This window comes from Balaenoptera acutorostrata, chromosome 13 (genome assembly GCF_949987535.1).
Source record: "Balaenoptera acutorostrata chromosome 13, mBalAcu1.1, whole genome shotgun sequence".
Classification (NCBI taxonomy): domain Eukaryota; kingdom Metazoa; phylum Chordata; class Mammalia; order Artiodactyla; family Balaenopteridae; genus Balaenoptera; species Balaenoptera acutorostrata.
In genome coordinates this window covers 13525001-13549205 of record NC_080076.1, presented here as the reverse complement: position 1 = coordinate 13549205, position 24205 = coordinate 13525001, and the positions used below count along the sequence as shown (strand labels likewise).

Here is a 24205-nt window from a genome sequence, read left to right as displayed (position 1 = left end):
AACTGGTCTTCATGTTGTTCTTAGAACAGACCAGACACACTCCTTTTTTTTTTTTTTTTTTATTTATTTATTTATTTTTGACTGTGTTGGGTGTTCGTTTCTGTGCGAGGGCTTTCTCTAGTTGCGGCAAGTGGGGGCCACTCCTCATCGCGGTGCGCGGGCCTCTCACCATCACGGCCTCTCTTGTTGCGGAGCACAGGCTCCAGACGCGCAGGCTCAGTAGTTGTGGCTCACGGGCTTAGTTGCTCCGCGGCATGTGGGATCTTCCCAGACCAGGGCTCGAACCTGTGTCCCCTGCATTGGCAGGCAGATTCTCAACCACTGCGCCACCAGGGAAGCCCCACACTCCTTTTTTAGGGCCTTTACACTAGCTACTTCCTCTGCCTGGAGTGTTCTTCTAGATAAATCCTTTCAGCTAACTTCCTCATGTCCTTCAGGTCTAAATGCCACCTTTTAGGTGAGGCCTGTCCTGACCAACCTATATAAATTACAACCTACAACCTTCCCAACAATCCTGACCCCTTTTTCCTTGCTCTATTTTTTCCATAGTAGTTACCAATTTTTAACATATAATATACTTATTTGTGAGATAAGTTTAATGAGGGCAGGGATCTTCTTATTGTTTACTGAAGCATACTAAGTGCTTACCTAGATCAGTAATAGGCATATAGTTGGTATTCAATAAACATGTTGAATGAAAGAAAATGAAAAGTACTATGGAAAAGAATTAAGAAGGGTGTACTAGTTTCCTATGGCTGTTGTTAAAAATTACCAAAACCTTGATGACTTAAGACAACAGAAATTTATTCTCTCACAGTTCTGGAGGCCAGAAGTTCAAAATCAAGGTGTCGGCAGGACTGTGCTCCTTTTGAAGGCTCTAGGGAAGAATCTATTCCTTGCCTCTTCCAACTTCTGGTGGCTCTAAGCATTTTTTAGCTTGTGGCCCACATCAGTCTCTTCCTCTGTGGTCACATTGCCTTTTCTTCTCTCTCAAAATTCCCTCTGCCTGTCTTATGAAGATGCATGTAATTATATTTAGAGCCCTTCCAGATAATCCAGGATAAGTACCTCCTCTCAAGATCCTTAATCACATCTTTCGTCATGTAAGATAATATTCACTCTTTTGCCATGTAAACTAATATTCACAGATTCTGGGGATTAGTATGTGAACATACCTTTTGGGGGGCCGCCATTCAGCCCACTACAAAGGGTTAGGGGGATCCTTGAGTTACAGGGGGAAGAATCGTCTCTGATGCACCACGTAGTAGAACACTAGGATGCGAGGAAAGCCAGGAGACTGCTGTCATCCATTTCCCCCCTTTTTACTGAAATTTTCATTGAGATTACATTATTTTTTTCCAATTAAACACACACACACAGAAGAGCACAAAGGATAATATTACAATTTCCACGTACCGGTCTTGGCCTCCCCAGTTGTTAACATAGTGACATAGTTCCTCCATATCTTCCATTCTTTTCTTTTTCTTCCATTCTTATTATAAGTAAATCGCATCACAGCTAAATTCCAAATCCCCTACACTCCCATTCCTGTTTCCATTTCCCTCCCTGCTCATCTAGAGGCCGTCACTGTCATTGATTTGGCATATGCCCAATGCATAGTGTGTAGCTTTACTGCACATATAACTATTCATACATAATATATGGAGTTGTTGTGTGTGTTTATCTTAAAAATGTTTTTCATACATGGCATTATAGTGTATGTAACATTCTGCAGCTTGCTTTTTTTTTTTAATCAATCCAGGTTGATACATACAAATCTAGTTCAGTCATTTTTTTTTTTTTAATACATTTTAAATTTATTTATTTATTTATTGGCTGTGTTAGGTCTTCGTTTCTGTGTGAGGGCTTTCTCTAGTTGCAGCAAGCAGGGGCCACTCTTCATCGCGGTGCGCGGGCCTCTCACTATCGCGGCCTCTCTTGTTGCGGAGCACAGGGTCCAGACGCGCAGGCTCAGTAGTTGTGGCGCATGGGCCCAGTTGCCCCGTGGCATGTGGGATCCTCTCAGACCAGGGCTCGAACCCGTGTCCCCTGCATTGGCAGGCAGACTCTCAACCACTGAGCCACCAGGGAAGCCCTAGTTCAGTCATTTTAACTGCAGCTCGAAGTGGCAGCTTCTCTCTCTCTCCTGGCTTTAGAATATATATCCCAGAGCAGGCCTTTGATTAGCCTAGCCTGGGTCACATGCCAGTACCCGTTGGGTCAGTCTGTGGGTTCTGCACTGGGGGGCTCTGATCGCTCGAGCTGGGAACACATGCCTGCTGCTGTAGCCGTAGGGTCAGCCTACGCCGCCGCCCTCGTCAGAATCACATGCATTTGAAGGATTGTTACAGAAAGGAGTGGGAAAGGATTTGGGGCTGACAGAAACACAGATTGCCACTTGAGTTTCAGCCTTGAGCTTGGACATCAGGTCCTCTGGGAAGCCTTCCCTGACTCCTTAGACTGTGCTCTGTGCCCTTGCACTTAACGATTATTGAAACCATTGCCAAGTAGTATATTAATTCACCTCTCCTTGAGGTGCACTCCTTTAGGGCAGACTGTGTCTGTCTTGTTTTACTCCTGTACCTCAGGAAATGGAAGGTCTGACACACCATTCCCTCCTCACCACATATTTTTGCCTGAATGATTCCACCGAGTATAACTTTCAACCTCACTTCCCGTGAATGGGTTCCTGCCAGGGAATCTTGTGTGGCTGTGACATGTTTGCACCTACCTTTCTGCCCATTAAGTTCTGGCTTTTTTTCACATCATTTGGTTTTTGTGGGTGACTTGGCCTGTTTTGGATTTTCCTTTTCTTATTTAATAGTGAGAATTCCAGGAAAGATGAAATTGCTAAAATGCAAACTCAGACTTCCTTTGTAAAATCTTTTGAGTTGAGCCCTGCCAGGCCTTCTTTCATCCCACTGTCCCCTCAGCTTTCATGTGTGCACAGCAATTTCTTTCTAACCTCAGACATGCCATCAGCAGAATGTCTTTTATGCAAAGTTACTTCTGAATACCTTTTTTAGCATCAGGAGAATGTGGGTTCCAATGGGTATAAGATGTATTTGGAAGTAGTTGTAGCAATCATAAATGGTCATAGCAGTCACCAATTACTGAGTGCTTTTTCTGACCAGGCATGTAGATGGAGATGTCATCTTTATGCCTGTTATACAGGTGAGAAAATGGGAGCTTGGAGAGCTCAGTGATGCACTCAAGTTCTCTCAGCTCCTGAGTGGTAGAGCCGGGATGCGAATCCACCCACTGACACCAGAGCCACACTCCTAAGGACCATGTTCTGCTGCCTTTTATAATCATGAAAGAGTAAAGCTAGGGTTTGAAATGTAAAATAGATAGGTAGTGGGAAGCAGCCTGGCACAGGGAGATGAGCTCGGTGCTTTGTGACCACCTAGAGGGGTGGGATAGGGAGGGTGGGAGGGAGGGAGACGCAAGAGGGAGGAGATATGGGGATATGGGGATATGTATAGCTGATTCACTTTGTTATACAGCAGAAACTAACACACCATTGTAAAGCAATTATACTCCAAAAAAGATGTTTAAAAAAAAAAAAAAGCTGGTCAGCTGGGGTTTGGAAATGGAAAAGGACATCGAACAGATCACAAATAAGGAACGGAGTTTTTGCCATAAAGCTTTGGTAAAGATAAAGAGCACCAGGAGGAATCAACCCAGATCTTAGAACAATAACCCCACAGCCTCTGTGAGGGAAGAAGAAGCCAAGGTGTGTGTACGTGGGCCCGAAGCCACGTGCCATGGCATAAACAGGCACCACAGTCCCTGGAATGTGGGAGAGAGAATACACGCTGCCCAACGCTTTTTCCGCTTCCAGCATGCCCTGTAGCCCTGGGGCTCTGGCTATCATAGGAGCCATTTAACCGGGAAAACTTTGAATATGTGGATAAACATTTAGACATAAAACAAATTTCACTTAGAATACCTATGTGAAGCAAAATGGAAACTGTGGGAGAGGCAATGCGAGAAGTTCAGAGCAGGCAAGCAGTGGAATCTGATTATGTGCTACCACTATTATTAAAGATATGTACAAGGCCACTGATCCTGCGTTTCTTTGTGCTGTTTTAAATCAGTATATACAAGGGCTTTCGTAGGTTCTGTGTAGATCTTAGTGTCTATCTCCCAACCCTGTATTTACTCTAAAGTCTTGTATTATTTAGCTCTGAATTCTCTTACCATGAATGTTTTCAGGAACATAAGCCCTACAGTTGGAGGAGATTACTGATATCACTAAACTTGATAGGATAATCTGTGCTCTTTGTAACCTGTCTCCTATACTAGGTTACTGTAAGTACCTTCCACGGAGGGACACTGTTTCCTGCCTTTGTAATACTTTGCTCAGTTCTATCTAAGTAAATACTCTTGGTTTATATTTGAATAATGGTGCTAATTGCATAGCGGGTCTGTGTTCCCAAATGGGGTTATCTTGTTTCTGTCCGTGGAAAACAGTTATAGGATAAAGGATGGTATGAAAATTGAGTTGTGTTTTTATCCCTTTCTAGGTTGCATCACAGCGTATTAGCTCAGTGGACCTCTCATGTTGTAGCCTGGAGCATCTGCCTGCCAACCTCTTCTACAGCCAAGACCTCACTCATCTCAATTTAAAACAAAACTTCCTAAGGCAGAGTCCCAGTCTACCAACTGCAAGGGGGCTCAATGAACTGCAAAGGTGAGCATGCGGAAATGGGTGGATAATTAGGAAGGGGAGGGGGTGTCAGCTTCTGGTTGTTTCTTGAATATTCTGACTAAAAAGCTACAGTTAGTAACCTTTCTCTTTCAGAGGGCAGGGTAATAGGACTTTAGTAGTGAAGACATTTTCAGTTCTCATTCTGAAATTTTTTTCAAGGTCTCTGCCTTTGAAATGAATGATTTATGATAGTCATTAACTGGATAGATTTGTATAAGAAGAACACTTCTCTTTAAATCACTTGTATTTCTTAACCTGTCTGCAGATAGGTCTGTGAAAAGTTGATATTTGCTGTGTTACTTCTGAGCTACGGGGGTTTGGTCAGATTAATTACTTCTTTCAAAATTTACAAAAGGTCAGTTTTTTCCATGAAAAGATATTTCCTTAGAAATTTAAGAACGAAAGTTTAAATCCATTAATACCACATCATCTGGGTGACTCCTGTATAGGTTTCAAGAGTCACATGTTAAATGAAAAGGGTCTGCTCCTCTAGTTAGAGGGAAGGGACTTTATTCGCATTTATCTGAAACAGATTTAAGAATTTACCATGTTCATTTCATTTTCTTTTTTGGAGCAATGATCAGTCTTGATTCTGTGGTAAATGAAACCTCTGATATATATTTGTTGCAAATATGTGAGACTATAACTACAGAATGATACAACTTTTAAATAAATAATGGATAGTTCATTTGTTCTTAAATGATTGATAATGATCAGAGATTAAACTATGGAAATTAACCATTATAATTATGTGTTTATGGTTTTTTAACATCCAGAAAGAATAATACAATAAGTATTTATATAAAGTTTGTGCAGACATGTAGAATAAAGGAAGAGTATTTTAATTTTCTTTTCAGATGATTGTGAATATTCTTCTTTGATACTATACCAAAACTTGACAAGTGGTAATTTCTTAAATGTTGGTTTCAGTGTGGAATGTAAAATCCTATCAGTAGACTTTTAAAATTCTTTTACATTAGGACCCATTGATCTTTCTCGTACTTTGAATGGATCTTTGCCCATACATCCTTTTGTTGCATTAAGTATTGGTCATTTGGAAAATACTGGTTTGTTGGATAATAATGAGATTCCAGATGTTAATGTATTTCATTATGCAGTTTCAAAAAATGACAGTTGTTAATATCACCACTGATCCCAGCAGAAAAATCTTTAAGTATTGGGAAGTTGTCAGGCTCAGTGTGGAAACAAGTTTTCCAAAATTTTAAATTTCAGTTGAAAGCTTGAAGGCTACCCTTGGCAACAAATACTGTCAGTTGTTTTTCCTGAAGTGACCTTCTAACTTCATTGTAGAGAAAACGCCTGCCAAATACCCAAGTCTGAATACTGACTTTGTCAGTTGTTCTTTCAAGTAAAAGTGGTATTCCATGAACATTGTGACTAGTTTGGCTCACAACTCAAATAATCGTACAAGGGTTTTCCTTGGGATAACCATCATACTTTATATACAGCAGAAGTGCTTTATGTGTACTTCCCATTTTATCACCCAGAAAATAAAAAAGATATGTATTCAGCGGTTGAGATGTAATACAGATAACTTTTTTGCATCATCAAGGACATTTTTAAGTAAAATTGGCATTATGCAATTTTTTTTGAATTTTTGAATTTTATTTTATTTATTTTTTTATACAGCAGGTTCTTATTAGTCATCCATTTTGTACGCATCAGTGTATACATGTCAATCCCAATCTCCCAATTCATCACACCACCCCCCCACCCCCCCGCAGCTTTCCCCCCTTGGTGTCCATATGTTTGTTCTCTACATCTGTGTCTCTATTTCTGCCCTGCAGACCAATTCATCTGTACCATTTTTCTAGGTTCCACATATATGCGTTAATATACGGTACTTGTTTTTCTCTTTCTGACTTACTTCACTCTTTAGGACAGTCTCTAGATCCATCCACATCTCTACAAATGACCCAGTTTTGTTCCTTTTCATGGCTGAGTAATACTCCATTGTATATATGTGCCACATCATCCATTCGTCTGTTGATGGGCATTTAGGTTGCTTCCATGACCTGGCTATTGTAAATAGTGCTGCAATGAACATTGGGGTGCATGTGTCTTTTTGAATTATGGTTTTCTCTGGGTATATGCCCAGTAGTGGGATTGCTGGGTTGTATGGTAGTTCTATGTTTAGTTTTTTAAGGAACCTCCATACTGTTCTCCATAGTGGCTGTATCAATTTACATTCCCACCAACAGTGCAAGAGGGTTCCCCTTTTCTCCACACCCTCTCCAGCATTTTTTGTTTGTAGGTTTTCTGATGATGCCCATTCTAACTGGTGTGAGGTGATACCTCACTGTACTTTTTATTTGCATTTCTCCAGTAATTGGTGATGTTGAGCAGCTTTTCATGTGCTTCTTGGCCATCTGTATGTCTTCTTTGGAGAAATGTCTATTTAGATCTTCTGCCCATTTTTGGATTGGGTTGTTTGTTTTTGTGATATTGAGCTGCATGAGCTGTTTATATATTTTGGAGATTAATCCTTTGTCCATTGATTCGTTTGCATATATTTTCTCCATTTCTGAGGGTTGTCTTTTCATCTTGCTTGTAGTTTCCTTTGCTTTGCAAAAGCTTTTAGGTTTCATTAGGTCCCATTTGTTTATTTTGTTTTTATTTCCATTACTCTAGGAGGTGGATCAAAAAAGATCTTGCTGTGATTTATGTCAAAGAGTGTTCTTCCTATGTTTTCCTCTAAGAGTTTTATAGTGTCCAGTCTTACATTTAGGTCTCTAATCCATTTTGAGTTTATTTTTGTGCATGGTGTTAGGGAGTGTTCTAATTTCATTCTTTTACATGTAGCTGTCCAGTTTTCCCAGCACCACTTATTGAAGAGACTGTCTTTTCTCCATTGTATATCCTTGCCTCCTTTGTCATAGATTAGTTGACCATAGGTGCGTGGGTTTATCTCTGGGCTTTCTATCCTGTTCCATTGATCTATGTTTCTGTTTTTGTGCCAGTACCATATTGTCTTGATTACTGTAGCTTTGTAGTATAGTCTGAAGTCAGGGAGTCTGATCCCTCCAGCTCCGTTTTTTTCCCTCAAGACTGCTTTAGCTATTCGGGGTCTTTTGTGTCCCCATACAAATTTTAAGATTTTTTTGTTCTAGTTCTGTGGAAAATGCCATTGGTAATTTGATAGAGATTGCATGGAATCTGTAGATTGCTTTGGGCAGTATAGTCATTTTCACAATATTGATTCTTCCAGTCCAAGAACATGGTATATCTCTCCATCTGTTGGTATCATCTTTAATTTCTTTCATCAGTGTCTTATAGTTTTCTGCATACAGGTCTTTTGTCTCCCTAGGTAGGTTTATTCCTAGGTATTTTATTCTTTTTGTTGCAGCAGTAAATGGGAGTGTTTCCTTAATTTCTCTTTCAGATTTTTCATCATTAGTGTATAGGAATACAAGAGATTTCTGTGCATTAATTTTGTATCCTGCAACTTTACCAAATTCATTGATGAGCTGTAGTAGTTTTCTAGTAGCATCTTTAGGATTCTCTATGTATAGTATCATGTCATCTGCAAACAGTGACAGTTTTACTTCTTCTCTCCAATTTGTATTCCTTTTATTTCTTTTTCTTCTCTGATTGCCATGGCTAGGACTTCCAAAACTATGTTGAATAACAGTGGCGAGAGTGGACATCCTTGTCTTGTTTGGCATTATGCATTTTTAAAAAGAATATTTTTGCCATGATTGCCTGGCAGAGAAGAATACTGTGACAATGGGGACAGTTTGATGCTGCACTGAATTAGCTCCATAGGCAGTAAGAACTCCAGAAGGATATTGTGCTCGAGCACTTCCTTATTGTTCCCTGGAGCTGATGGTTACAGTGAAAGAGAACCACAGGAACTTCTTGAACTTAGGTTTTTATATGCCCTATGCACTCATAATACTATTTTTGCTGACACTACTGTAATAAAGTTACAATGATTTTTTGCTAAAGGGTTATATCATGATTTAATCTGTTTTTGAGGCTTGAAATTATTTTGAAGTATTCTTGTGTATTTCACAGCATTGTAGGCTTCTGCACTTCATTACAGAGCATCAAGAACTTTATATCATGCTATTAAATCCTGCTGTCTTAGAACAGAAAGGGGCATTAGAATTTATCCAAACCAGCGCTCTCATTTTCGAGATGAGGTAGAGGGAGATGTTAAATGCCAAAATCAGGTTAACGGTTACCTTCTGGGAGGCATTTGGGGATGAGATTAGGGAATGGTTTGAAGAGGATTTCAACTATATCCAAAATGTTTATTTCTTTACAAAAAATTAGAGACAGACAAAATGTTAATATTTGAAAAAGCTGAATAGTGGATACTTGGATGATCATTATTATTTTCTGTGTTTTTCTATTTGTGTATTTCATAATAATCCAAAAATTAAAGCCTAAACAAAAAGGAAATCAAAATGCTTCTCATAACACAGGGGAATATGATAGTCCCAAAGGGTCAGCATATATGGACTAAATAAATAAATACCCAGATGGAGGGATATTTGGGGCATTGCCTTGCCTGTTGGTGCTTTCAGAATCTCCTGATTGGTCCCTCATATCTGTTGATTCTAAATCTGTAAATAGCTTTTCAACACGTCCACCTTTCTCATCTGCTTCCTCTGCTGCTTCTCCTCTGTCTCTTAGCACATACCCTCTCCACCCAGCTGTGAGGGGAAGCACTTCTCAGCTCTCACAGGGGCTATTGCAGGAGCTTTGGAGAAATGGTTGTCTTACTGTCATTTTCCCACTGCAATTCATCCTCTTTAGTTTTCTTGCCTACTATTTTGTGCATTTTTTGGTTTTGTTTTGTTTTGTATTTTTAAAAATTTAAACTTTGGTCCCATCAAAGTAATATCCTATATAGAGTTTTTAAAAATCTTAATAGGCAATAAGACATAAGAAATAGGAACTCCAGCCCATCCTTATACCCAAGTCCTGTTCCCTAGGCAACTACTTTTGATTTTCAGGACTCTTTTTGCTGTCTTCTTCCATCTTCTGAAATAGTATGTATGTACTGCTATTTTTGAATTTTTTGTTATTGGACATTATGAGTTGGCATATTACAATGGAAGATGAGGATTTAACTCTTAGATTGTCTCACAGCCCCTCAGCCCCATGCCACATGCCCAGACCGCTGCTTCCCCCATCCTCTCAATGTACAGATATCCGTTTCTGGTTAAGTAGATGTTGAGCGCTCACATTATTTTGAGCATGAAATTGTGATTCTCCTAAGCCACTTAAATGCAACGATTACATTTCCTTTCCTGTGCTGGCTGGATAGTAGTCTCTCTTTTTCACTGGTGTACTTTTCTTTTTCTCTGGTGTTGTTTAGGTGGCAGAACTCTAACCCTCTTCTCAACACCTTTGTCTTGGAGACTTCTTCCCTCCTGGAGCCAGCGTAGGTACCTGCTCCATAGGCCTGCTACCGAGCTGTTGTCCCGGGGTTACCTTTTGTCATTTTCCTGGTAATTCCCTTTTCGTCTCTCCTGTGTTTTCTATATGTCTTCCTGTGTCTAGCGATTTTCTTGGTTTACTCCCTCTTTTTCATGGAATATCTTCTAGGATCTTCCTGAGAAAGGGGACATGGGAGACAAATTTACTAGGCACTTTGTATGTCTAAAAATATATTTCTCACACACTTGATTGATAATTTGGCTGGTCTCTGGATAGGAAAACATGTTTCCTCAGAATTTTGAAGCCAGTGCACTATTGTTTTCTAGCTTCTACAGTTGCTATTAAAAAGTGTTATACTCTTGGTTCCTGTCTTTGTAGACCTTCTTTCTTCTTCTTCTTCTTCTTCTGTTTTTTTTTAATAACCCCCAAAGAGGTTTTAGGATTTTCTTTTTTAGCAGTCTTTATTCATTTCAGCAGCTATGATGAACACTCAATCTGAAAAAAATTACGTCCTTCAGTTCTGGAAAACTTTCTCACTGTGTTTTTTTGATAAACTCTTCCCCCCCTTGGTTTTCTCTTTTCTTCCTCTGAATTCCTATTAGTTAGGCAGGACCTCCTCACTTGTCCTCTAATGCTGTAATTTTCCTCTTTGTCTTAACGCCCTACTTCTTGACAGGTTTTCTCTACTTTATCTTAACCTTCTGAATTTCTGCTGTCTGATATTTTTTAAGAGCTCTTTCTTGTTCGTTGGTTTAATTTGTGTGCATTTTAACAGCATTCTGTTCCCCACCCCCGCCATGGGTGCATGCCTTCTCTTTCTGAGGACATTAAATTAATTAATTAATTAATTTCCTTCTTGCACTGTCTTGATTTCTTTTTTTTCCTGTTTGTGTGGGTGTCTGACTTTTATGTTAGGAACTTGACCTCACTGTTTGGAGATCCTTTGCTCTCTGTTCCTATTTCATGGTGAGCCACTGATAAGCGAGTTGGGTGCTGTGGTCTGTGGACAGCGCTTCTCCTCCGTACAGCTTCATTGCAGGGCTGTCGGGGGTGAGCCTTGTGGTTTCCTTGGGGGAACTTCCAAAGGCAGTATCTGTGGATCTTCTCCCTAGGACGTGTCAGTTTTACTTGAGAGGAATCCTTTGGTCTTCTGCCTGGGCAGCACATGCCAAGATTCAGGGAGTGGAGTAGGGAAGAGAACTGCAATCTCAGGGTTTAGTGTGTGGATTTTTATTTGATCCCCTGTTTTCAGAACAATGTTTTCTACTATTCCTGATGTCTTTGAGCCAGGACTCTGGGATTCAGTTTCTTCCAGGGAATAAACTGTCTCCTGCTGGAATTGGGAAGAGGATCTGGGGTCTCATGTAATTCCTTATATTCCTTATATAATCTTTTGGAAATCTTTTTGTAGAAGTATAATGAGTGTACAGTTCGATGGGTTTCCACAAAATGAACACATGTGACCAGTGCTCATACTGAGAAATAGAAAATTACTAGCACCCAGAAGCCCTCCCTGTGCCCCTCCTCTTAGTACCCTAAAGATAATCACTGTGCGCACTTCTAACAACATAAAGAGTTTTGCCGGGTTTTGTTCATAATATAAAAGTCATATAGTATATAGTTGTGTCCCGCATCTTTCATTTACATTTTTTTTTACAAAACAAAACAAAGCATATCAAGGTACGTATTATCAGCTTGCACTGTATAGTGTGTAGTATAAAGCCATGACTTTGATTTGTTTAAGGTGGGGGACTTTTCAGTTTTGCACTGCCACGAAGGTTTGTTAGGTTTCTGTTGCTTTTTTTTTTTAACCTCTTAATTGGAGTATAATTGCTTTACCATGTTGTGTGAGTTTCTGCTGTATAACAAAGTGAATCAGCTATAGGCATACACATATCCCCATGTCCCCTCCCTCTTGGGTCTCCCTCCCGCCCTCCCTGTCCCACCCCTCTAGGCGGTCACAAAGCACTGAGCTGATGTCCTGAGCTGTGCATGGGGGAGGTAGGTTGAGGGGACTTGGATGCGGAGGCTGAGCAGCTGGTGAAGGTGATGTTGTGTTTGCCCTTCGGGAAAAACTAGGCTTTAAACCAATTTCTTTTTCTCCACATACTAATGTGAGATTTTTGTCTCCCGTCCCCATTATTCATGAAAGATTTTATTGCCAATTTTTCAAAGTAGTAAGTTTGTAAGTATATGTGTACACACACGGATGTTCGATGCTAGGAATTGAAATTATATATATTTAAAACTCAATTATACTTCAAAAAGCACTAATGTAGCTTATTTAGGGTCATACAGTTTAGTATGGTATTTTTGAGATATGCCATTTATTTAATTTATTATTTTTAGTTGTATGTTTAAGGAATTTGTGTTGATCTCTAGTGTATGTTTCACAGGGAGTATGTTAGAGAGGTACCAAAGGGTAATTTATTTTTATGTTTTTACCAAAGTCTCAAGGGATGAATTTTTAGGTCACAGTGTCAGGGCGAATATCCAGAGAGAAACTTTACATACAGAGCATTTATAACGCATAGGAGTTCTAAGACTTTTTCTCTTAACCACATATCCTCCTAATATTTTTCTTTCTATTGCAATTCTCACCTTAAACAAATGAGAAATTTCCATAGAACATTTAAAATGGTATTTGCAGCAGCATTCTAATTCTGGAAAGATGGCATGCTGATGTACACACACAGGCCAGCAGTTTCAGAGGGAAAACATTGTTCTTGGAACTACCAGTGTTTGTTTTTCCTTTATTGGCATTGGAACTCTTCAGTTAGTTTTCAAAAATAGAGGCAAGGCAAAATCAGAGTAATTTTTGGTAGTTTTAGTGGTTTCTTTCCGGATTTTGTATGTTACTAATAATTACGATGCATTATTTACCTCTATTTTATTAATACGTAGTATTTCACTTATATTAACTGTATTCCATTTAGATGACCCAGATGGTATTAGTACTAAATTGTTATTATTTGCAATGGAGAATTGTTTTAATAAAATATAGTAAGTTTCTTTGTAAAGTCAATGAAGAGGACAACCTTTTGCTGGCTTAAATTCAAGGAATATAATTTTCCTTCCCATGTCTTAATTTTATTGTTTTTAATATGGTATCAAAGCAGTGTGAACTTATTTGTACTAAATTATATTGGTGTTCAAACATTTCAAATGTACTTTTACATTTAAAAGAGCTAAATCTATCATTTATTAAAATTTCATGTGTCGTAATATCGTATTGACAGATTTAAAGTTTGTAAGGGATGATCGCTCACAGAGGTCTTGTATGGAGATATCCAGTGCAATGTTTACAAAGAACAATGTCAAGAGCAAACTCAGAAGCCAAGTTTGATAGTAATAATTTGTATGTGTATGTTTCTGGTAGCTTTGTCCACCCACGGTACTTGGAAGGTTATCTGATTAGATGTGAAATTTCTTTCAGCTGAAAAAACTAAGAGAGATGGGAGGGATGAGAATTTTTCAAATGGGAGTGAAGGAATGAAGTTGAGTTGGGTGTGCAAGTATGTGGGTGTAAAAGAATGAAAGTTATTGAAGAAATGAGCATTGAGAAACTCGTAATTATGCCTGGCATTTATCAAGTACCTTTCTTCTTAGAAAGCTCAATTTTCTACATTTTTAGTCTCCGTGAAATGGAAAACAAATGACCTTATTTCCTACTCTGTTCTTTTGGGGATCTTGGCATTCCAGAGCTACAGAGTTATTCGTTTTAATTACTTATCCTTACCAAAAGTTCGCATTTCCAGGTTTTTATAAAAAGAGAGATTTTAATTTTTGTTTTTATCAGTGATTTTATCAGTGACTCACTTTTAATGGAAACAGTGATGATTCATTAACATAGTGGGATCAGGAGTGGCATGCTAAAGTATTTTTTCAGCTTATTTGCCAGGCATAGACTGCAGTACTTAGAACAGTTTCAGCTTCTTTAAAGATGCTCTGTCATATAAAAAATATTACAAGCAAATAAGAGCTACTCACTGCTGAAGGAAGGGCCTAGCCGATGCATTAAAGACAAAACACTTAGCACAGTCGCTGCTCAGGGCTTGGGAAGGAATTTTCACTACTGGGTTTGGTGAGGCTTGCCAAATGTCTAAGGAATTTCAGAGACTGTATGGAATGCCCTTCTTCCAGTTAACTTTTCCCAACACTGAAGTTCCTTTCTTATACAGCTTTGCTTTTCAGATGGAGTTTTGATCCTCTTGGGAAGCTTTCCATCTCACACAATTCCCATTTTCTTTCCCTGAGCATTTGATCAAAGGAAAGCGTTCGCTTGGTGCTTGGGATACTGAGATTGTATAGCCTTTGGTGCTCTCCTTGGCGACGGCTCTCTCGGCCTCATTTCTGGCAATAATAGCCTATTTTCTTCTGCCCTCATACAGCGCATTTAGAAGAGAGAGCTCAGAAGAAACAAAAGATTTATTTATCAACCAGACTGTATTAAATTCAGTTTGCCCTGTTGCCTTCTTGGGATCCTTTAAGATGTTCTTTAACTTTTTTTTCCCCACTTAAATAAAAAGTGGGGAGAGATCTTCAGAAGCCTTGGCTTGAATCCAGTGAGGCTATTGTATTCTGGCCAATTCTGTTCTTCTGTTTGTTTTAGTTGAGCTCCTGGCTGTACTCTTTAAGTTTTAACTGTAAGAGTTTAATGTTAAACATAGAATTTGCAGAAATTTGCTATTCTGAGTGGTAACCAACTTTTCACTTTGCCTAGCTCTTAGGGGAAAAGGATAAGCATGCAGTGAGCGGGCCAACAGATGATTATTTTGTGGTTGTTGATGGTTAAATAGCATAGTAACTTGGGACTTGGGAACATGATTAACATCATTACTGATAACTTCTGAAATAATGTTTTGGTTGCTAGTGTGAGAATGCTGATGGAAACCAGTAATGTTCCTCTTTCTCCCTCTCTCCTCTGCCTCATGTCAGACAGACACAGCTAACAGTACAGCTAACACTGGAGCTCCTTCTCACAACACACACGTGTAACTTTTGAAAATTAAAGACCCATGAGGGTTTCTGTTTGTCCTAAGAGTGCCTGTAATTTTGATGTCACTCACCATGCGCTCTGTAGTAATAGAGCTTTGGATGGAAGAGTCAGATTCCTGTTGTCATTTCCCATGGCTGGGTTAGGATGGTGATGCTAGAGCTGGCAAGGTATTTGACAGAGGCCTCTCGAAAGTAGGGCACACCCATCCCTCCCCGGTGGTGTCTTTGGGACTCATAATTAACAAGAAACCTTAGGGAAAGTCTGACTTTCCAAATAGTTGTACTTTCCTCCAATTTAAAGATTTCTGTCAGAAGGCTCACTTTCACCCCACATAGAGAGATCGTGTGTGTGTGTGTGTGTGTGTGTGTGTAGGGGAAGCACAAGAAGGGAAAGGGAGCTGTTACTTGCTTTATGTAATACACAAATCCATGTGTTCTAGACTCCCCTGTTCAAAAATTTCCATAGGTAAATAGCAGTGTCTTCATCTGGAATTCGAGGTGCTCTGTGAATACTCTAAGCATCCTTTACGACCACAGGAGTTCTTTCTGCTTAACAATATAGTTTGCTTAACGTTTTCCAAGAACACCGTGGAGTTGTTGCCCCCCAAATTAGTGTTTCTCAAAACGTGATTTATGAAATGCCTACATCTGAATCACCTGGGGTATTTACTAGAAACAGAGATACCTGGTGTTCATCCCAGACCTGCTGAATCAGAACCTCTGGTGATGGGGCCCAGGAATCTGCATTCTAACAATGCTTACTGAAGTTTGAGAAACAGTCACACCAGCCTATTCTTTTTGAATGCTGTCTTTTCAGTTCCCCATCTGCCTGTTGAACTCTTGTTCATGTCCCTTAGGTAAAAGTGAGTTTTCTCTTCTGCAAGTATTTATGGTATTTTTTTTCCAGTATGTTTCATCTTCTGCTTTTTATTATAGCAGCTTTGCTCCCAAACTGTTTCAAGTTCCTGGAGGGTGAAAACCATGCCTGATTCACATGTGTATGCCTCACACCCTTTATGCCTAATAAGAACTCAGAAAATGTTTAGTGAATGAATGGTTCAGTCCTAGGATCGGACTTTTATTATACCTAGTAAACTTTGGGTATTGGATTTTTGATTTTTTCTATTTAACTATCAGATATGCCTGGTCTGTTTGTGATGTGAGCTTAAGCTTTCCATGTCTGAGCATGTTTTCGTGACGTGATTATTCTTTCCGGCTTTAGCTTATGTTCACCTTCTCCTTTGGTAATCTAATATCCTTGATAGAGACATTACCTGGTTTTCATTTTTACATATCCTTGTATGACTCAACTGGGATTTTATCTAAGTATACTGTGTGGGTCTTATCTGCTTTGAGAAGTGGAAATAGCGATCGTTTTCTGCCTGTTACAGAAATGTTCTTTTTATATTTTGTTATTTGTCCTACTAGTGTGGAGGTTAATATTAAGCATCTCTTGAATAGTATCTCAATTAAATTGGCTGACTATGGGCAGATCCGTTGGTGAGAAAATGAAAAAATGTAGTCATGGATAAAGTGAGAAACTATTTCATAAGAGATGTTTAACTGTAACATAACATATTTCTTCTTTGTTTTTTTGATTGTTATGTTGCCGATTTATGGAAGAATCAGAAAATGACAGATTTATGCCACTGAGGACTTACTGTTTTCATGAATTTAGTTAGTGCACAGTTCCTGTAGATCTAGTGACTCCTCTTTCTGCATGGTTACCGTCTTGTGATTTGGAGTGGTTTTCTGTATAATGGAATTACTTGATTCATGGGAGCCTGCCCCTGCATGTCCCCCCCACCCCTCCCTCGCTGTGGGCAGGAGCTCTGTCTTGTTGGCTGTTGTATCCATAGGGTTAACTGTGTCTAGGATCTGGCACAAAGTAAGTAACCCATAAGTGCCTCTTGTTGGAACTATTTTAAAAGGGAGGATTAAAGTAAACATTTCTCTCTTTAGGGCATGCTTTAATTTGCCCTTCCAGCAACATGTCCATTGTAATTATTGCCAGCACTGAGTGTTCTCTATTTCCCTGATTATTATTTAGGAAAAATTATGTTTAGGAATTGTAGCTTTGGTATACTTTTTCTGCTTTTTCACATTTGCCGCAGTTCTTAGGAAAATGCTGCTCAAATTCTTTTGTGGCTGTAAATTTTTAATTTTATCCAAGTAAAATATGCATGTGTTTATTTTTGTTTTCTAGTCCTGTGAGAAGGTGATATGCTTGTTTTGGTTATACTGACAGTCATTAGTGGTGCTTAGGACGAAGATGGGTGGTTTCTGTTTATTTTGCTCAAGTACTGAGAAGCTGGCTGTGTGCTTCATTAGCATTTGGGTGCGCTGAACCTCCCAGAAGACCCTGGAAGGTGCTAGCTGGGAACAAGGCCAGTGGGCTACTTGAGCCTTGGAACAGAATGGCATACGTAAGTTCACGTGGATTCATTTCAGGAGTGGTAAAGGGACAACAGGAAAAAAGTGCCGCACCAAGAAATGGAGAAGCCACCGATGAGAGTTCAATTTCAGCGCAGTACAGTTTGGGGAGAGCAGTGTGAGAGCTAAAAGGAGATGAGTCATGCTTTCTGAAGGGTAGATGTTCGCAGCAATTCTGAAGCAGGCCCAAAGATTCAGATGTGTCTCATGCCACCACAGCTGCAGACAAGTCCAAGGAGAACATGGGGTAAAAGGTATCCTTTCTTTTCTCCTGCATCCAGGAGAGAGAGCCTCTTAACTGTTTTTTTTTAGATTATTTGGCTTTCTTACATAACAGTTAGAGCATGTTCAGGTTGCCCTATATCATTCCTGGAGTGGGGCAAAAATATTAAAACATGGTGTAGGACTAAGTTCTTAAGCCAGTAAAGTTCCATACTAAAGGAATTGGAATTTGAGGAGTGCATGGAAGATGAATCAGGAAGTTGCTGACTGATGTCTTTCATTCAATGACTTAACTAATGTTTCTTGAGAGAAAGTGCATTCAGTACACATTTTTAAAATGTACTTTAATACCCTTCGCAAGATTTGTCCTTCTAAAGATAAAAGAGAAAAGCTACTCTATCAAACTAATAATTTTATTAAAGCATTTTGCTGACTCAAAACCACAAAGTGGGCTCTTAGGAAGGACAAAAATACAGGCACTTGATTTTATAAATTCTCTTGGAAGAAAAGAAAAGAGAAAGAAAAAGTAAATGCAGCTTGTTTTTACCCAAGCCTTTTTCTTTGTCTGTTTTACTGGAATCGCACTAAGCTTCTCTTTTTGTTCTCTCTTCCCCTATTCTATGAAATTTATTTAAATTGAATGGAAATTGAAATGGATGGTTTATTTAATAAATGATATTGGCATAATTAGCTACCAGAAAAAAAATTGTTAGACCTCCACCTAACATAAAATAAATGTCAGGTGAAGTAAAGGTCTAAATGTGCAAAATAAAATATATAAATATTAGAAGGAAATATAGGAGAACATTTGTGCCACTTTGGGTTAGGGTAAGAGGACCTTCTCAAGCAAGGTGAAAAACATAGACTCCATACAGGAAAAAGTGGCCACATTTGAGCAAATAAAAATTAAAATTAGTGTGTGGCTAAAGTCAGCATTAGCAAAGCGGGAAAAATGAAACCATAGGCTGGGGTGTCCTGTGACACACATGCATCATACGACACCAAGAGGCACATAGTTTTCAGGGAGCTCCTACAAATTGATAAGTAGAAGGTGAACAACCCAGGAGAAAAATGGGCAAAAAACATGACTGTGTATTTCAAAGAAGATGAACTTCACAACAAGATAAACTTCATTGAGAAATAGCAATTGAAATGACCTGATACAACTTTTTACCCATCAGATTAGCAATAATGCAAAGGATGCTAACATTAAATGGTAGTAAAGGTAGCGTGGAAAGAAACCCTCTCCTGCGTGGCCGATTGGGAGTATGAATTTCTACAACTTTTTGGTAATTTTGCCATATGGATTAAAAAATATATATGGGGGTGGGAACTATACAAACTATTGGGTGTAAGATAGGGTCAAGGATGTATTGTACAACACAGGGAATATAGCCAATCTTCTGTAATAACTGTAAATGGAAAGTAACCTTTAAACGTTGTATAAAATGTAAGAAAGGTTAAAAAAATTTTTAATTGTACAAACTCTTAGACCCACAGTTATACTTTTAGAAATACAGGTTCACAATCCCTCATCCAAAACTCTTGAGGCCATTTGTGTTTCAGATTTCAGAGATTTTCAGGTTATTAAAGATAATACGATGGCTATACTGTATATTGTATAACACCTCCCTCAAGGTTTGGGACAGCACTCCATAAGCAAACACGTTTATATTTCTAAAGGGAACAGATGAATATTCACATCAGTTTAGATCATTTTTGGCACCACATGAATCAAAGAAAAATTTCTGAATTTTTAGAGCTTGTTGGGTTTCAAAAATGTGGATGGCATTGGGCACCCATAAATACTGCAAAATAAAATCATTGATGCACAAACAAATAGGCTGAATTATTTCTATCAGCAAAAGACTGGAAGCACTCCGTGTCGATCAGCAGAGGGGTGGAATAAATGGTGGTGCATTTGTACTCTGTGTATTATGCAGCTGTCAAAAGAGTGAGTTAGATTTTAACGTACTGACGCAGAAAGATGATTTGTTTGTATTAGATGAGAAAACAAGTTGTAGAAGAGAAGCGTGTGGTACAATCCCACTCAAAAAAGAGGGAGGGAGGTTATCACCCACTTACGCATGTATGTGTTTTACAAGGAAGAAAAGCTTTAGGAGGATATATACCAGACTCTAGACACTGGTTATCTCAGGAGGATGAGATTTGGAAGGAAGTAGGAGACTGTTAACATTTTGTTTACATGCTTCTAGAGTTTGACTTGTTAAAAAGAGCATGTATTAATTTGGTCACCAAATAAAAACAATTTTTCTCTTAGAAACAAATACAGTTTGTATTACAGAGCACTGAGAGTTGGCACCTCTCCACTAAGGTGCAGCTCTCCAGACCATGAGGGAACCTGCTTTTCATAATTAATAATTAATGGAAGGCAGAGGGCTAAGCCTGGAGCTAGGCTTACAGCTCCAGTCCTCAAGCAGGGCCTTCATTACTTAGTACCGAAGCCTAATAATCTCCAACGTGTATTAGCCTGTCCCCCCGCGGGAAAAAAACAAGTTAAACTTGGACTGTTACTATGATACGTAAATCCGGTCACCCAGGGAGTCTTTTTTTAATTGACCCACTTGTGGGGAATAATAACTCCAGAAAGTAATATTGATTTTTCTTTGACTCGTTGAGTAAGACAAATGTGGTTTCCGCTTCATGAGTGTAGTGTATGACACTCATTTTAAACACATTTAGAGTATGTTTAAAAATAGAACTACTTCTACCATACTGTCATTTTATTTTACAGTCAAGTTTTCCTAGTACTGTACCCTTAGTTCCTGGAAGGAAAATTACTAAAGATTTAGATGGATCTAAAGCTAATTAGTATTATGTCTCCAAATAGTTATCATGCTATTTACTTGGTTTTATTTCCTAAATATATACAGGCTATGTAGCCCTTACCTTTAACTCAGATGCAGAAAGAAACTTGTACATAAATTTTTGAGTGCGGATAGATTGAATGGATAAATGCTGAGAAAGGAGAAAAGATTAAGCACATCAGTGATCATAATAAAACAAGCCCAGGACAGTGCGGTATATGCAAATTGACAGCATTTGTGTGTTTGTTTTTCTCAACTGTGATATCTTATGTGGATGGCATTGGGCATCCATAAATACTGCAAAATAAAATCATTGGGAGCAGGTGCTCCTTAGAAAATAAAGAGAAGCCATTTGCTAAATGTGATACTGTGCCTTGTAACTTCATTTTGAGAACTAAGATTACTCTGTTCGACTGGATGAATGTTAACTTGATTTCTTTTCCCTACTCCGAGCTCTATATAAAACAAATGAACATGAGTTAATATCTCTTTCCTTAAAGCATTTTGCTTGCTCTGGAAAGTGAAGTCAGTCTTTTCAGGTTGTTGGGTAGTTTGGGAGCATGGGCTGTGCCTGAATTTGTTTGAAGGTAAATGTACATAGTGTTCAAAATATTCATTATCCTCCAGGGCCGATAATGCCACCCTCTATAGAGGGAAATGAGGGTGAAAAAGGAGTGCTTTCCACACACTACTCTGAGGCCGTTCTTTGACCTGTGACTTAGAATTGTTAGTAAGTGATATCTATTTACATTTAACTCTTTAATAAGATGTAATAAAAGAAGGGCGGGAGAGATGAGAAGTAGTACTGATGTTGAAAGGCAGTAGATTCAAGTTGTATGTGATAGTCACACTATTTCTCTGAGCCTAGTTTCTTTGTCTATGAGCTTGGGAAATGAAAGGCCCCGTCTGTTCTCACTTTTGATAGCCCTGAGAAATAAGGAAGGTATATCTACTTTAAGTAGCTTTCTTTAGCCTTGGCACTGTGTGTGTGTGTGTGTGTGTGTGTACGTATAACAGATGTTTTTAAAAAACAAACCACACAGTTTCTTGTCCTTTTAGTTTCTACAGATCAAAAAGAATCCTTTCGTGTTATTGATAAACTCATAACTGTAATTATTACAATCGTCATTAAAATAATTTTTATTAGTCTTAAATTTTATGATGCTCTGATCATCCTCTACTTCCTATATTGAATAGCTATGAGGGGATATCTGCAGCCTGAGTGAATATAATGTAACTTCATTTCAAGGATTTAATTTTAAGGTTTAAGAACTGTAATATTAGTTTCAAAAATAAAATTATTTAAAATATTTCACCAAATATGCAATTTTTCCAAAGCCAGCCAAGTTTTATTTTAGAATCTGGGCCTGTGCACATTTGATAACTTATCTGTCTCACCTGTAAGAATGACAGAGCTAAAAGTCTTTAATTTTGTAGGAGACATAGAGATTTCTGGTCTTTTCTTCCGTAACAGTGTGCTGTCACCTTGCTCTCTCCTCTGCATTCTTTTAAAATGAAGGTAAAGGGAGGAAAGGTCACCCACTCCCCACTTTGATCTCTTATCTCTCTCTTAACTTAAACATTGCCTTCAGGTATCTGTTTCACCCATTTGAAGACCAGAGGGAAGTGGATTCTCGTGGACTTTTATTTTTCTAAGAAGGGGTTTTTGAATTGGCAGATGCCTATGATCTGACTGCTTTCTACATAAATAAAGAAAAAGTGGACCTCTAAGAAGGGTAAGGGTTAGAGTTTCCAAAACAGATGAGTTTTACTGTGTTCTGATCAAGAACTTGAGTTCTCAGAAACAATCCGTGCTTTGTTTGCTAAACAAGTCTGCTGAACATCGTGTTCTTTTCTGGGAAGAATTTGGGGGATGGGCTGTGCAGGGCAGGCTACGAGGGAGGTGGAGAGGGAGCGAGAGAAACTTAGAACACTTATAAATCATAATCAGCCCTTAAAATGTATAGGTCTAGGGCAAGAGTATAAATGGAGGCCCCAGCCCACATATCTAAATATTTAATTTATAATTAAGCTAACAAACTGTTAAATAAAACACATTCTCGCCTCCTACCTTCACAAATATACTTTTATGATGACCTCTAGATTCAAATTTATTGAATTCTATCTATATAATCCTCAGACCCCTTGGGATTCTGCACTGGATATGGCTGCATGGGGGGAACTGGCTCAGTGGCCCGAATCTCATCTTTTCCCGTCTCCGACTCTATCCCTCATCCTGCAGGACACACAGCCCATGTGTCCAAGCTCTGTCCACTCCTAGGGCCTATGGGTTCACATACTCATGGGCGGATGGGCCCAGGGAAGAGGCCCACACAAGCACTGAAAACAGATAAGGTGTCATTTGGGTAAGGAATTCCAGGATCCTGCTTATTGTTAGTATGGAGAGAATGCTTCTCTAATGGAAATATAATGCGAGCCACATAAGTAATCTTAAATTTTCTGGTAGCCACATTGAGGAAGAGGAAGAAGAAACAGGTGAAATTAATGTTAATAATATAGCTTATTTAATTCAATGTATCAAAAGTATCAGTTATAAAGAATTATTAATAGAGTTTACATTCTTTTTTGTACTAAGTCTTTGAAATCCAGTATGTATTTTATAATTAGAGAACATGTCAGTTTTGACTGGCCCCATTTCACAAACAGTACAGCTCTAGGCCAAGGGAGCCCAAACTCCTTGTTCTATAGGGGCACTTGGCCTGTACTTAACTATTTTTTTCCTCTTCCATTCAAGTTTGTCACCTGCCTTTTACTCATTCAACTCACTGCTGCTTGCCTTTCTTCTCAGGAATGGTATGGTCCTAAAAAATTTGTTTGCATAGATGAATATACCTTTTATCCCCCTGTTATTGACAAATACTTTTCCAAAAGCCAATGCTTCCACTTTCCATCTTGAGTAATTACTGGAATTGTAATCCTTCTGTTCCCCACTTTCTGAAGTCTTTGTGCTATATTGTTTTGGATAATGTCTAGGGTCTTTTTCCTTCCTAGAGGAACTTTTTTAAAAAAAAAGTTCAGTTTAATTGCATGCATATTTTAAAACTGTGGCCAGTTCTACCAAATGAGGATACAAATCTAGAAGGTAGGGTACTGTTTTTGTTTGGACTAGAACAGCAGTTTTATCTATTTCAGGATAGAGTTTCCAGAATTAGAAAAAGAAAAAGCATCTAGTTAAATTTGAATTTCAGGAAAAAAAAGAATATATGTTTTTTAGCATAAGTATGTCTCATGCAACATTTGAGACATACTTATACTAAAAAATTATTTGTTGTTTATCTGAAATACAAATTTAACTGGATGTCCTGTATTTTATCTGGCAACCCTATTTCAAGACTGTTTTACTGTCTCAAAAACGGGGGACCCTAAGCAGCTTTTATTTCTGTGGATTAAACTATTGATATTTACTGTGTTAGAAATTTAAACTGAGAAATATTTTCATATATAGTAATTCATTTAGAAAAATAATAAACCCCATTCTTGTTAACATATGTATTTTTTATGAAAAATAACTACCTTCTATAACAAGAAAAAATAGGGAGAAGAATGTTCTTATTTTATATTGTTGCAACTCTTAACG

General features: G+C 38.5%; 1 protein-coding gene across 1 annotated transcript in view; it reads left to right on the top strand.

Annotated features, from left to right (window-relative positions):
* The window catches only part of PHLPP1 (PH domain and leucine rich repeat protein phosphatase 1), a 214181-nt gene that overhangs the window by 129658 nt on the left and 60318 nt on the right, over positions 1 to 24205 (top strand). Inside the window, exon 4 of the mRNA XM_057526990.1 lies at positions 4530 to 4696. Within this exon, the coding sequence (XP_057382973.1) occupies positions 4530 to 4696 (167 nt within the window). The remainder of the gene's footprint in view (positions 1 to 4529; positions 4697 to 24205) is intronic.